At 39.7% G+C, this 16,833-nt stretch overlaps 1 protein-coding gene across 1 annotated transcript; it reads left to right on the top strand.

Annotated features, from left to right (window-relative positions):
• Positions 1-8,093: 8,093 nt before the first annotated feature.
• Positions 8,094-16,455, top strand: LOC112637817. The gene is made up of 4 exons (XM_025408386.1): positions 8,094-9,012; positions 9,074-9,459; positions 9,596-10,451; positions 16,250-16,455. The coding sequence occupies exons 1-4, from the start codon at positions 8,094-8,096 to the stop codon at positions 16,453-16,455; spliced, it is 2,367 nt and encodes a 788-aa protein (XP_025264171.1).
• Positions 16,456-16,833: the final 378 nt, after the last annotated feature.

The following is a 16,833-nucleotide window of genomic DNA, read 5'->3' as shown; positions in this document are numbered from 1 at the left end:
TGCTTTAATACATTGTTTATCTGACAAATATATCATCAGTGAATTATATTTTTGAAATATTATTTCTTAATTCAAGTAACTAATAATAAAAACTGCTTGTAAAATAATTCCTGTTTTTTTTGACAATATATTTATGCATGATTCAAAACTTGTTTAGTAAAAAATGATATTCTACGTAAAAGTAGTATTATTTATGTTCTTGTACAAGCATTATTTGAGAATATTAACACTATTTTTACTGTGACAAATATTATTTTTTACTAAACAAATTCTTAATCGCGCAGTGCACAATATATATCCAAACAATGTCCATAAAAAGTACATTTTACATACTGTCCAGACGTTTTAACAATGTCCATTGGACATCTAAAGGCGGTACATTGTACGTCCAAAAGACATTTGCTAGACGTCCTCGGGACATCTTTGGTACGTCATCAGGACGTCAGAGCATGCCGAACGAGACGTCCTATGGATGCCCGAAAGACATACATGTGTTATGTGGGTATTTGCTAATCTGGTCGCTTCCCAGATAGCACAGGACATTCTATGGACGTTCATTTTATGTCCATTTTACGTCCGCACATCCATGGACATGAAATGACCGTTCATCGTACATCCGATTCGGGACATCCCTTAAATCCGGCCAATATTTGGATGTCCACATGTCCGATCTTGGACGTCAAAGTTTCGCGCGAGCACACAAGGATGTGTTAGTTCGTTTGTTTACCGCTATGCGACGTGCGATGCGCTATCTTTCTCGTATTTAAGTTTTAGTTATGAGAATTATATTATTTAAAGTTTGCAAAGAGTAACAAATAAAATTAAAAATATACTGTCCAATTTAATTTCTGATCTCAATACAAGAGTTTCAGATATTAAATTGATTTTATAAGTCGGACAAGTAAATGTCCGGCAAATGAACAAAAATAATCCGGTACTTATTTAAACTTGCTTGTTGCACTTTACATTTTAAGTTACCTATTTAAAATGTAGAGTGCAATAAGCAAGTATAAATGTAAATGAAATTTTTACATGAATTTTATGTAAAGTTCTATATGAAATAGATAAATTATACTATTTTATTATATTATTTAATTTTATTGAGCCAAAGAAATTTTGTTTTATATGTTATAAAGGATGCATAATACGATTTATTTATGTATAATAAAGAATAATTTTTTATATATGATTAAATTAGGTCAAAATCCATACATAATTATATCTACACAATTATACATAATTAAATATACATTTTTTTCTGAGTTTATGAATTTTTGATGTTTATTCCAACAATAATTTGGAAGAGTAAGACACTGAAAATGATGTCCATTTTAAGTCCTTTTTTGAGTATTATTTTGAACGTCCGAAAGGCGTCCGAAGTTGTAACAAACCTTATGGACGTTCAATGGACGTCAATGGGACGTCCATGTGCTATCTGGGTTACGAACTGTTTCAAAAATTTTATTAAAGACAGATTTGCAAACACGTAAATAAATGATACAAATATCTGCAATTATATGTACCCAGGTAGCAAGCACACGTTATTTTGACATTCTAAACTCATTTTTGGTTATATGTCGTCAAAATGATTGATTTGTTACATAACTTTATATTGACATTGGCTGTATTCAGCAGAAAAAGCTGCTTTTCCTCACAACACATCAACATTCTAATAAAGTTACGGTAATCTTAAATTGTAAGATAGTAACATTCCACGAAGATTAATAAACCTACCATTAACTTCCCAATAATATAAAAACGTTCGTTCAAATTCATTCCATTAACAGAAATCTTGTAAGGCAATGTTGTATTAATATTCATGCAATATGCTAGGAACCTTCCAATATTATTTTTAATAAATTATTCTTGCAATAAAATTATATTGGCCTATTCAACTATTGGCCAAAAATCAATTGAACATTATTAGTTTTATTATATTACAATAATTTTCATTATTATATTAGTTTTCATTTGTTTTTTTGCCAATAGTTGAATAGTTCAAAATTAAATGAGTTTATAAGGAATTTTGCAATCTGTAAAAAAATCTATTAAATTATAGAAAATAAACTTTTATTTGTATTTTTGTATATATATATATATATATATATATATATATATATACATACATATTATATTATTTATTATCATATTATCATCTCATATATTATTTATTTATTATATAATACTTTTATGTTATTGTAATTTTGATGCACTTAATATTTATGTGTACTTATATATCTTATATATATGTGTATATATATATATTGTGACGTGATGCTTTTTGAGCTCCGTCACGGTTTCCCTGCCGAGGAAAACAGCGTGCGCGGGGTCGTCTCTCACGCCTGAGAGGAGACTACCGTTAGTTATTATTCATTTGTTTAGCCCTATTTTTAGCGAACTTTAAGATCCGCGATTCGAATACGGCTACCGTGCGTGCGTGCAAGATCGACAAGTTGTAAAGCAAGCTACCGCTAGATATCGAGGATACCGAAGATACCGAGGATACCGAGGATACCGAGGATACCACAGGAATAAGGTCACGTAGTAAGATCCCGCGCCACCGCGCTTTATAATGTAATAGGAGATTGAATCTGCATTATTTCAGATTGTAACAGAAACGGCAACCAATTCCGACGACGGTGATGAAGGCAACTGTCCAGGCAGCTGACTGGGAAAAACGGGAATCTCGGAGGGAGACGCGGAGACGGCCTAGCCAGCCGGCCGCGTCCCCGAGGATCGGCATCACGAATTACCGTCGGTCACAAGTACTGGGCCCCTGCGTAAGGGCAACGCCGTACAACAGCAACGTTCGAGGGGGCGGAGAATCAACCCCGTTTCCCCGAAATCGACAAGATGCGCGGAGGATCGGCGCGGGATTCGAGGGCCTTACGAGCACAGACGAAGATTGTCACTGTACGGCGAACTAGTGACCTGTGCACAGCAACCAGGATCTAGAAGAGACGACCCTGAGGGAGCAGCCACCGGAATAAAAGTGTAAGCCGTCGCACAGGTAGCTGGTTAGAAATTTCCATCCGGGATCAGCTGGTGCCATCGTGCCGAGATACCGTCGCAGGGCGGCTATCATATCGTAGTAAGGGTTACCGTTTGATATTTGTACCGTAGTTGTCGGACGCCAGCTGTCCCCGGAGTCGCGGATTTATCCCTCTCAGGGGTGCTCGTGCCGTCAGTCCGTGGTTTCATGTAACGTCTCCGTACCGTGTAAAATTGTATCGTTCCCGTTGACGTTTTTGTTGTATCGATACTCCGAGCGTGACGCGGAGATTTTTGATCAAGTATATCGCATACCGGAAGGCGGGATTTGAGCGAGTAATTTCTTCCGGTGTTACCGGAAGTAAGAGAACGGCTCTGCAAGAATATTGCCCTACGCGAAATCTCCGCCGAAAAGTAATTAACGTACCGCTTGTTCGAAATTTCCGTTACGCGGACGTTGTGATATTGTTAACGAAACGAAAGGTCGTGCTGCGACCGTTACATCGGGTAAACAATTTCCGTCTATCTCCTTGAAACTACCGTTAGAGAAAGCTTTTGTTTTCTATCAAGACTTTGTCGAAAGTCCTCGTTAATTGCCGTAAGAAAAGGTTCGATTCGAGTTATATCGAACTTTTATAAAATCCGTATACCGTATATTTCGGGTTAAAATTCCGTTTATTTCATAATTATCTATTGTTCTTTACCGTTAATTGTCGTTGAGCGTAGAAGTTACCGTCATTGTATGAAAATTCAGGTTCGATTTATATCGATATTGAGCACGAGGCTCGCGCCTCCAGAAGTGTTCGTAAACCATCCGCGTATCATCATCTGTTCGTAAAATCCCTGTACACTCTGGTTACCGCTAATTACGTGGGTTACCGCCAATAAACTGGTTGAGAATTATACCGAAATTTGTTAGCGCGACGAACGTCTCGGCGTACGAGCCGAAATCAGCCGTAATTCGTTCTCGAGTCTGGGAGAGACTCCGCCGCTAATGTTCACGGCCTCCGATTACCGTCATTATTGAAAGGCTAAAACTATTCTAATACCGTTTTTTTTTCCTTGTCTTCTTGTATTTCCGACTCGAAGTCAGTATTTCAAGTAACCTCTCTGAGATTATTGTATCTGACCTTCGCATCAGTCGTTATAATGTGTCCATTGTTTCCGCGGTTTATAAGATAACCGTTATATTTCAAAATTTATCTGCTTTCTTGTATTATTTTATCGTGTACCTCGCGTTCTTGTATATTCACCGGTATATTTACCGAGTTTATCGCTATTATATTGAATTTATCGCTCTGATATTGAAGTTACCGTTATTATATTAAATTTTATCGCTATTATATTCAATTTACCGTTATTATATTAAATTTACCGTTATTATATCAAACTTATCTGTATTATATTAAAGTTATCCATCTTATAGCGAAACCGATTATACGATTCATTGTGTGTATTCTAACATTTCAATATATGTAATTAATTGTGACCAAATAACTGAGTAGTCATTTCTCTCTCCTAACGATATTCTAGCGCTCTCTGTCCCGTACGATAAATACTTCGCAAAGAACTCTGCCCCTCTGCCATAAACTGAGCTTGCCGTTACCGTTTCGATATCGTGGCGCGGAAATACCGCGCCTGGCGCCCATATTCTATCTCCTTTTTGTTGGAGGGTCTGTTACCGTATTTTACCGCCATTTTAAGATACCGTACCGCCATTTTGAGATCCCGATACCGCCAATTACCGACACCGCCAAATTTGCACGCCACCTCCTCGGGAGCGGCGTTCCCGAGGCGGGCGACGGCGTCGCAATATATATATATATATATATATATATATATATATATATATATATATTATACAAATATATTATAATTATTTAAATATTATTCTTTATAATATGTTTATAATATGTATGTGTATACATATATATACAGGGTGACCCATTTTAACATAGGCAGTCAAATAACTCGAAAAATAAGCACACTACGAAAAAATGGTTAGAATCAAAATTTCGTCATTTCGAGGGGGACGTACAATGACGTTAAAATCAGCCCCCCCATCCCTCCCCCTGGGCAGTGAGGGGGGGCAAGTTTGAAATCTTAAATGGAACCCCCTATTTTTCATTGCATATTCTTGTAGCTTATCTCGAGAGCTTTCCAAAACACTATAATTAAGTACCTTTTTATTAAGTACTTTTTGAGTTATAAGGCTTGAAATAATTTCTTAATTTTACATAAACCATAAAATATCTAGTAAATCATTCATTTTTCGATTATCTTACCTTCATACTTTTATGTACAAAATAATGAGAGGAATCAATTGGTGTAAAGAAAACACATAGTTGTTTCTAAGAAAAAATATGTAATTTGCAATTAACAATTCCATATTTTTTCTTAAAAACAACTGTATGTTTTCTTTACACCAATTGATTCCTCTCATTATTTTGTACATAAAAGTATGAAGGTAAGATAATCGAAAAATGAATGGTTTACTAGATATTTTATGGTTTATGTAAAATTAAGAAATTATTTTAAGCCTTATAACTCAAAAAGTACTTAATAAAAAGGTACTTAATTATAGTGTTTTGGAAAGCTCTCGAGATAAGCTACAAGAATATGCAATGAAAAATAGGGGGTTCCATTTAAGATTTCAAACTTGCCCCCCTTCACCGCCCAGGGGGAGGGGTGGGGGGGCTGATTTTAACGCCATTGTACGTCCCCCTCGAAATGACGAAATTTTGACTCTAACCATTTTTTCGTAGTGTGCTTATTTTTCGAGTTATTTGGCTGCCTAAGTTAAAATGGGTCACCCTGTATACAGATACATATTCTAAACACATTATACAATAAAAATGCTGTAAAAGAAACATTGAGCGCATATCGAAATATCGAGGAGCGTGACGCGTCGCGTGTTGCCCGTCTTTCGATAGGAAGGAGACAGAAGACTGTATTCTGTCCTCTTCTTCTATCCGAAGTTAGCCGAAGCGCCGAGCTCACACGTATGCTTACGCTAACATCCTCATTACCCCCTCCACGCCGTGTTGCATGTTGCTTGCGGCGGAGATCTGGCAGTTTTGGTGCTGCCTCCGACGAGTGTTCTCGTTCGCACGGCGGAATCCCGCGACATCCATCCCCCGCGAAAAAGTTTAGAAAACGATTAATTTAAATCAAAGCGAAATCCGAACATCTCAAATATAGACCGTTATACAAGCCGAGATACGCGCCGCGACTCGCGAGGGCATTGTCCTCAATCAAAATAACAACACAGCTGACGCGCTGGTATATACGACGGGCTTTAAACGCATTCCGATTCCCGAACTTTGCGATATATTGACGATACCGAATTACCGCATTATATATAAACGATATCGTTCTACCGAATTATACTAACGATACCGAAGTACCGCATAAACGCTACCGAACTACCGCTTTTATATAAACGATACCGAGCTACCGATTGTACCCCGGATACCGTTGCCCTCGATTGATTCTCACGCGCAAAACTCATACCGAAAGTCACGCTGCACACGTTCTCGCATTTGCGTACACAGGCTCTCGCATTTATACACACGTATTCTCGCACTTATAAATACACGTTCTCACATTTATACACACATTCTGGCAGTTATACACACACGCTCCTGAATTTATTCATTTATATTGCGCCCACATCTTTGTATTCTTTTCTTTTTTTTTTAATAAAGACATTTTCTTTTTTTCTCTGAACACCGCGCCTGATCATTTAGCTTGCCTATCCGAAATCGCGAATCCTGATCCCGACTGCGTCTATCCGATACCGTTTTCACGGAAGTCGTCCGTGACATTGGCGCCCGAACAAAAATTTCAATAGAGGCAAGACGCGATAAGAAGGATGAAAGCGTGGGTGTATAAACTTAATAGAGAACAGTTAGCCGCATTAGCAAACTCATTCGAACTAGACGATACAGGATTTCTGGAGGAGTTACGTAAACGTCTACACCGATTCGCGGACGCTCACCCCGAGAAATTCGAGGGAATGGGAAAGGAGGCAAGTACATTGCCCCGACTAACGGTGACATCACCGGGAAACATGGATTTTCGCACCCTCACTGCGGTCGAACCAGATTTTTTCGAAGGAAGGGCGATTAATCAAATCCGGAAGTGGGGATGTCACTTCGACGGAAAAGACCCAGCCGCGTTCTTAGAACGGGTGGAGGAACTGAGAGGGGCGTACGGCCTTTCACGAACTCAGTTACTACAGGGCCTACCAGAACTACTAAGGGGGGACACGTTATTATGATTCCGTAATTATCGAGAAACGTGGGGACACTGGGAAGAATTCGAGCGCGATTTCCGGCAGCAGTATTTACCGCGCCGATATGCAGCCACCCTACGCCGCGAATTCATGGGTCGACACCAAAGATCGACCGAGAAATTTGTACCGTACGTCACGGTAATGATGACGCTGATGCGCCGGGCCGGAGGATACTCACGGGAGGAGCAACTCGATCTCGTATACGAAAATATGCACCCGGCTTACAAACACTATATAAGGATAGACGACATAAGGAACATGGCCGAATTACAGGCAAGGGCAACAGAATATGAAGACATAGTACAGGAACAGGAGGCGTTAAAACGAGAAAAGCCAGCAGCATCCGCCGTAGTGACCGCGTACAATATGAGAGAATGTTGTTGGCGGTGCAAACAGAGGGGACACACAAGAGCACAGTGCCAAAGACCGGCAAAAAAATTCTGCTCATGGTGTGTGGTCGCGATGGAGTTCTAACCAGGGAATGCCACCCGCGGCAGGGAAACGCCAATGGGGCCGAGGCAACTACGCCCGCGAAAACCTCGATCGCCTCATAAGATTCATACCGCGACCACACACAAAAATTAAGATCCAGAACAGAGAATACGAGGCATTAATAGACGGCGGCTAGGAAATATCATTAATAAACCAGGACACGGCACGGGAATTAGCTGAGGTAGGATTTAAAATCGAGGAAGGCGGGGGACTAATTCAACTGGCCGACGGATCGGAGGGAGAAACCGGCGGGAGTATAAACCTGCGTCTATGGAACAGGACCACAAAGCACGAGTTTTTCATCCTACCAAATATGGAGGACGAGATATTGATAGGGATAGACCTCCAAGCGAAACTACAGATAGGAGTCCCACCACCACCGAAGAAAATAATTCGGAAAATCTTGAGATGTAATGCAGCCAGGGGGCTAGCAGTACAAACAGCTAGAGAGAAGGAGGAACTACAACAATTTCTGGAAAAGGAGCTGAAATTGTTCAAGGAAGTTCACGGGGCAACGAACAAAGTGGAACATGATATACGGCTCCGCAATACAACGCCGTTAAAACAAAGATACCGACCCCGTAATCCGGCCATGCAGGCCATCATCAACGAAGAAGTAGGAAAAATGCTGGCAGACGATATTATTGAACCATCGCATAGCCCATGGAGCTCGCCCATAGTACTCGTCAAGAAAAAAGATGGAAAGCATCGATTCTGCATCGATTTTCGGAAAGTCAATGACGCTATGCACAAAGATGCGTACCCGCTACCGCAGATTCCCGCAACATTAGACAAATTAAGAGGAGCCAGGTATTTGTCCACGCTGGACTTAAAAAATGGCTATTGGCAAGTTCCCCTTACACCGGACAGCAGACCGATCACGGCATTCACAGTCCCCGGAATGGGACTATTTCAATTCAAGGTAATGCCATTCGGATTACATTCGGCACCCGCCACGTTTCAACGGTTATTAGACAAAGTACTCGGGCCGAATTTGGAACCGCATGTTTTCGTATATCTCGACGACATTATCGTCATCAGCGAAACATTTAACGAACACCTCGAGTTGCTCACCGAAACGTTCCGCCGCCTTCGAGAAGCGCGACTCAAACTGAACCCTGACAAATGCAAATTTTGTGTCGATCAATTGCGCTACTTGTGGGACACATTGTCGATCGCTACTTGTGGGACACATTGTCGACCGCGAGGGAATAAGAACCGATTCGGAAAAAGTCAGTGCCGTGGCAAACTGGCCGGAACCGCGAACTGTCAAACAAATCCGCCAGTTCATAGGGATGGCCTCCTGGTATAGGCATTTCATCGCGAACTTCTCCACGATCACTGCCCCACTCACAGCGCTCACGAGGAAAAATGCACGATGGGTCTGGGGCCCGGAACAAAGCAAGGCATTCAGTACAATAAAAAATAGATTAAATTCCGCACCAGTATTAACCTGTCCAGATTTCTCACAACGTTTTTACCTGCAAACCGACGCCAGTACATCGGGATTAGGCGCGGTACTGACGCAACAATATGAAGAAGGCGAACGAGTCGTGGCGTACGCAAGTCGTACTTTAAACATCGCAGAGAAAAACTATAGCGCCACGGAGCTCGAATGCTTGGCCGTCGTGTGGGGGATTCGACGAATGAAAAATTATTTAGAAGGATACGCCTTCACTGTAATCACGGATCATCAAGCCTAAAAATGGCTGCAGAAGCTAGAATCCCCGACCGGACAACTAGGGCGCTGGGTATTCGAGCTCCAGCAATATAACTTTGACGTCAAATATCGAAAGGGCGTTCTTAATAAAGTAGCGGACGCGCTATCACGCCCCGACCGTCAGCACCGCAAAGAAAGCAAACCGCTGCCAATGGTACGACCGCATCCGAGAGGAAACGCTACGAGAACCCGGGAAGAGACCAGAGTACAAAATCAAGGAGGGAAAACTGTACCGACACATTTTACACTCGCTAGATTTCAAGGAAAGGAGTAGCGACGAACAATGGAAAATCTGCATCCCAACGCCAGTGCGAAAGGCGGTAATACACCAGTATCACGACGAGCCCACGGCCGGACATCTCGGGATCGCGAAGACCATCGCCCGAATCGCCGAGAGGCACTATTGGCCGGGCATGTTTAGAGACATCGCTAAATACGTTCGACGATGTGAAACATGCCAAAGCTTCAAAGCAGCACAACAAAGGCCGGCGGGAAAGCTACACGCCATGGAAGTAAAGAGACCATGGGAACAAGTCAGCATCGATCTCATTGGACCATTACCGCGATCAAAAAAAGGGCATACATGGCTACTCGTCATGCAAGACCGTTTCTCAAAATGGGTGGAACTCACGTCGCTGAGAAAAGCGACCGCCGACGCGGTGACTCAGGCAGTAACAAATAATATCATTCTAAGGCACGGCAGACCAGAAATTATCTTATCTGACAACGGAACCCAGTTGCGTTCAAAACAATTAGAAAACCGGCTAAAGGAGTGCAACATCCGCCACGTCATCACGTCCGCATATGCTCCACACTGTAACCCGGTAGAGAGAACAAACAGGACAATCAAGACAATGGTGGCACAATTCGCCGGAGCAGATCAAAAAACATACGGGACGAGAAACTGCCGGCCTTACCTGAAAGTGGAGAGCATATTGTCCAGCGTCCCGAGTGACGCACATAACACATATATAAATAAAATAAAAAAAAAATTATGACAGCCCAAAGTCTCGAACCTGGGATCCCGGGATTACTAGTCTTGCGCTCTGCCGCTGGACTAGCGGCAGCGATCGAAAGTGTGTCTTTTTTTAGGCCTGATAACGAACCTGGCAATTTTTCTACACTTCGAGAAAAAAAAATTTTTTTACAAGGCGGATTGGACGAAAAGCTCGAACACGGATCAACTTTTTTTCGACGTAGATTCACCACACCAAAAGAGATCAAAATCGGTGATGAGTCAACCGCGACCTCCCCTTGTAAGTATACCTTCAACACTTATATTTTAACTTAATTATAGGTTTACAATAAGATATTCACAATAATTCACAATAAGAAATTCCTTTATATTTACTTTTTTTGATTGAGTCATTGTTGCTCTGTTTAGATTATTTTCCTTTGAAGATGTACTTGGTACTAGGCTATCTGTATTACTATCTGTGCTTGGTATCTCTGCACTATCTATATTACCATTATTGGTATTAAATATCTCAAAATCATCAAAATTATCTCTGTTTGCTATTGAATTGTCTATATTGCTATTTCTGTTAGCATTTCCATAAGTCTGCAAGAAATATTTAATAAATAAACGACACAATCTAATTATATTAATATAAGAAATAATGCTTATTTTATTATTATAACTAATTAAAGATATTATTTACTATATATTATTGATAAAAACTATTAATTTATATTTATATCATTATAAATTAACATCATAAAATTAATATTTACATTAATAATAAAAAAATTAATATTTATGTACTTACAAAGATATATTTTTCCTTTGATTTTCTCTTATAATTAACCCTTCACTACCACACACAGCCAATGGCTCTATATTATGTTTCGACCCTAGCAATTCAGTCAATTCTCTATAATAATGATATACAATTTTATTATGCATATTACCTTTGTACATTTTATACTTTTTAGAATCAATTTGTATATATATATATATATATATATATATATTTATATTTATATTTATATATACATATATATATATTTATGTAAATATTTATGTAAATACTTACGTTTCAAAGGTACATGACATACGACCTCTCCCTGTTTTTTTATTATTTAATTTCATATTCTTATATGATCGTTCAAGTGATTTGTATTTATTTTCTACTTGTAATGAGGTTGTGTTATATCCGTTCTTTTGCATTTCCAATGCTATTTTGTTCCACATCATCTTTTTCGTTTCAATTTTTCTACTTCGTAACAATTCGTTGCAATTTTTGTATAAACTAAGAAATAATTTAGTGCTTGAGTCACTCCAAGCAAATACATCTTGTGTAGCTTGTTCATGTGTAGCTTCGTTTTCCTTATTTAATATTATATTATTATGCAATGGTATAAAAATAGTTTTGTCATCTACACATAATTTTAAATTTTCGCAATTAAAATCTATTTCATCATAATTGAGTTCATATTCTATGCCACCTGTAAATATATTATATATTTCAATATTTTTTTTTGTTGTTTAAACATTTCTTAATTTTTAGATGAATTTTTTATACCTTCAGTAACACAGTAACAGTTCCATTGTTGTTAATGATGATGTTGCCATCCGAATCTTTTTTTAAAAACGCTAATTCCATATTTTCTTTTATAATAATTATTACCTTGAATAATTATGACTTTTTTCTAAACTTTCGATGGCGTATTTTTAGTTATGTTTACAAATCACTCTGCACTGAACAGACGGCACTACCTCACGACCAGTGCAGGCAGTACAATGAACTGCACTACACGCTATTACCCTTCGAAAACGAACAACATATCTGACGTCATTTTCGGAAAATCGAACGCTTCGGTGTACACTCTTTGCACTAGTGTACACTAGTTCAGAAAGTTCTTCGAAAACGAACAAACTTAATAATAGACCTCGCTTCGCACTCATCTTCGCAACTCATGGATAGTATATATATGGTGCCTACCAAAGTTCTGGGACGGATATTTTATAAACTATACACTTTAGAAAGAAACTTTCCAATGAAAGTTGTATCGCTTGAAGGGGGCCATAAGATGATGTCATTGGTTTGATCTTGAAAAGTCATTTGAAGGTTACGTGAAGATCACCTTCAATTTTTTAAACGGAATTACCTATTTTTTATTGCATATTCGTGTAGCTTATCTCAAGAGCTTTCCAAAACACTTTAATAAAGTATTTTTTTTATTGAGTACTTTTCGAGTTATAAAGCTTGAAATAATTTCTTAATTTTACATAAACCATAAATTATCGAGTAAAATATTCATTTTTCGATTATCTTACCTTAATACTTTTAAGTACAAAATAATGAAAGGAATCTGTTCAGGATTCGCCCTGAATTTCGAGCGAAAATATCACCCCCGGTAATACTAGCGCCATCCGTGCGCGCCAAAGCGAACTCACGAAATAATTCCGTACGGTATATTTTCAAAATCAGCCAGGATCCGCGTGATCGTGGAATAATACATGATCCTGGCCAATTAAGTAATCGGAAAATCACGCGATTCGACGTGCCTGAACCGGATAGGCTCAAATCGGATCATCCGATGCGCCATAAAATCCTTATTATCCGGGAGAAAGGCTCTCTCTCAAGCAGTCTTCGTCTAGTTCATATCCGAGCGATTACGAGTCATTGCGAGCGTCAGAGAGAGTTCTAACAAATTTTTACAAAGGTCATTGTCGGATTATCGAGCAGCGAGAATCGAAAGTTGCAAGCGCGTTTGAAACAGTGGAACGCGCAAATCGCGATTATATTTGATAGACGAATTTCTGTAACAGATATCGCGACGGATCAACGGACAGTTCAGTGAACGATAATCGATTCCGTTCAACACGTGAACGTTCCGAGCGCGAGTGGAATTCGTTTAAGCGTCTTCACTCTAAGTCAAAGGTGGAGCCTGTCTCTCATTGAGCCTCCGCTCATTCGTCGAACATTGGAAAGTGCGGTCTCGCTCGCTCTCACAGACAGCCCGATAGAGTGCTGTCTCTTTCTATCTCGCGCGTGCAGCCGTGGAAAGTGCGGCCTCGCTCGCCCTCACAGACAGCCCGATAGAGCGCTGTCTCTCTCTATCTCGCGCGTGCAGCCGTGGAAAGTGCGGTCTCGCTCGCTCTCACGCGAACCGTGAATAGTGCGGTCTCGCTCGTTCTCGCGAACAGCTGAAAAAGTGCCGTCTCGCTCGTTCTCACAGGCAGCCCGATGGAGCGCTGTTTCTCTCAGTTTTGCGTCGAACCGTGAATAGTGCGGTCTCGCTTGCAATCACGCGGACGGCTAAAAGAGTGCCGTCTCGCTCACTCTTACAGACAGCCCGATAGAGCGCTGTCTCTCTCCGTTTCGTGCGTGCACCCGTGAATAGTGCGGTTTCGCTCTATCACGCGGACGGCTGAAAGAACGCCGTCTCGCTCACTCTTACAGACAGTCCGATAGAGCGTTGTCTCTCTCTGTTTCACGTCGAACCGTGGAAAGTGCGGTCTCACTCGCTCTTGCGAACGGCCGATAGAACGCCGTCTCGCTCTCTCTCGCAGACAGCCGTTGAAACGCTGTCTCTCTCAATCTCGTACGTGCAACCGCGAATCGTGCTGTCTCGCTCGCTCACGCGGACAGCTGATAGAGCGCTGTCTCGCTCGCTCTCACGCGAACAGCTGATAACGCGTTGTATCGTTTTTATCAAGTAAACCAATGTATAGTGCGATCTCACCGATCGAGCGCGAATCTCGACGTGCTCATAGATCCGAACTAGCGTCGCATACGCAGCGAAAGTTCATAAACTCCGTACATATCGTGTATTTTACGCAATAAACTTATCACCACTTTTGTGTGGCTGTCACTGTGTTACCATCAAAGGAACAAATTTACGTTATTGCATCCCGTCACTCATCCAGTGCGAAATCACGTTAATTGCAAACTCGCGATACCCTCTCGGGTGTGTTCCAGCAAAACAAAATCGCAACTCACAGGTGCGATCCCGAATAGAATCAATTGGTATAAAGAAAACATATAGTTATTTTTAAGAAAAAATATGAAATTGTTAATTGCAAATTACATATTTTTTTTTAAACAACTATTTTTTCTTTACACCAATTGATTTTTCTCATTATTTTGTATATAAAAGTATTAAGGTAAGATAATAAAAAAATGAATGTTTTACTAGATATTTTATGGTTTATGTGAAATTAAGAAATTATTTCAAGCCTCATAACTCGAAAAGTACTTAATGAAGAAATACTTTATTATATTGTTTTGGAAAGCTCTCGACATAAGCTATAACAATGTGCAATAAAAAATGAGGGGTTCCATTTAAAAAAATGGAGATGACCTTGAAATCTCTGAAGCGCCTCCACTTACAAAAAAAATATTAGTAGCATATTACGGCCTTCTTGGTACCGTATAACTTTTATAAGTACAAAATTGTTGTATTTCTAAAAATAACGGAGATATTCCAGGTGCACAGAGTTATTGGTCCACCCTGTATATATATATATATATATATATATATATATATATATATATATATACATAGGGTTTTACAGACAATCCGTATTAGCCGAATATCTCAAAGACTGAGCGCGGCAGACAAAAATATTTCACACAAAAGTTGCAAGGTTTCAAATAACGCATTACATGGTAATATCAGTATAATCTTGAAGAGTGTTGTCAAGCTCACGTAAAGGTCACCTTGAATTCTGTAAATGGAAACCCCAATTTTTTATTGCATATTCTTGTAGCATATTCTTGTCTTATCTCGAGAGCTTTCCAAAGCACTATAATAATGTTACTGTGCGTTAAGTATTTTTCGAGTTATAATTATACTTGAATAATTATACTTGAAAGTTACGATGTTGACGGCTTCTGTTTTTACAAGTAAGTACACCGCGCTAAGATTGCACGGTCAGGGTTTGATTCTATTTTATGTTGTCTTTGTGTGTGTATGTGTGCGCGCGCGCGCTCGCGAGTGTGTGAATATTGCATCCATAGAATGATGATACCTAAAATCCGGATATGATTCGGCCAGTCAAGGCAAGATCAAAGTGGTATCCAGTCAGTCAAGGCAAGATCAAAGTGGTATCCAGCCAGTGAATGCATGATTCGGGTGTGATCCAGCCAGTCAAGGAATGTATGGCTACATGTGATTAGGCCTGATGTTCGAAATGTTCACTATTTGTTTCAATACAAGCGAGTACTCTTTTCTGAAAATTATTTGTTGCATGAAGAAAGGCATTTCATTAGCATCTAGAAGACGAATAACGTCGCGTATTCTACGAATCATATTATCTCTTTTCATAGGGCAGTCGGGGTATACCAGATCTTTTACTCTTCCCCACAAATAGTAATTCAGAACACTAAGGTTTGGTGATTGTGCTGGTCAATGATGTAGGCCATACTTGCCTATTCATTTATCTGGAAACATATCGTTCAATCATTCACGAGCAACTCTAGATGTATGCGTTGGATATCCATCTTGCTGAAAAAAACATGTTTAGGCGCAATTGTAAGGGAATATTTTCAAGTAAGGGCGGAAGATCACTTTCAATGAAGTTAGCATACCGAATACCGTTTAGGTCCTCTTCAAAAAAAAATGGCCCAACGACATCTTTTTCAAAAATTCCGCACCAAACATTGACTTTCCAAACATGTGATGGTCAATTTCTCAGAATCAATGAGGATTTTCTGATGCCCAATAACGACAGTTCCGTATTTACAGATCCGTTATTTTTAAATGTGCTTTCATCAAAAAATAACATTTTCTTATAAAAGGTTTACGGCTGTTGACATATCCAATTGCAAAATTCAAGTCTGTGCCTAAAATCGGTAATCAAGGTTTGGTGAAGAGTCATTCTGTATGGATACCACTTGTGTTCATGAAAAGTCCACCGGATCGTGTCACGACTAATACCAGAATCTCTTTCTGGTACGCCTTAGTGAATCGTGAGGATGCAATTGAGCTGATGCAATTGAGCTGATGCGTCCTTTCGTTTTACTGGGCGTCGAATTCGTCTACTTTTATTATGATCCGATTGAATAATAGCTCTGTTGGTAATTCGTTTAGCTAAGCGAGAAAAAACATTGTATGAGTGAGGAGCACGATATGGATATCGTTCTCATCACAACCTTGCAGCTGCCCTAAATTGATGATCACATCGCCTAAAATAAACATCATATCCAATGCTTCTGCGTTTGAATATGACATAGTTGGTTCAGAATTTCATGACGTATGGATGTAATGCTAGAAGTGATCTAGCGTTGTGTTCGCAATATTCAACATATGAAAAAAGTGAGTACGTGAGTTTGTGCGTTTTTGGTGTGTGTAGATGTCAAGGTATGTAAAAGTATTGATGTGA

The sequence above is a fragment of the Camponotus floridanus genome, unplaced genomic scaffold (genome assembly GCF_003227725.1).
Source record: "Camponotus floridanus strain SB8 unplaced genomic scaffold, Cflo_v7.5 scaffold206, whole genome shotgun sequence".
NCBI lineage: Eukaryota > Metazoa > Arthropoda > Insecta > Hymenoptera > Formicidae > Camponotus > Camponotus floridanus.
Note: the sequence above shows the minus strand (reverse complement) of the source record. Positions and strands in the feature narration are given on the sequence as shown.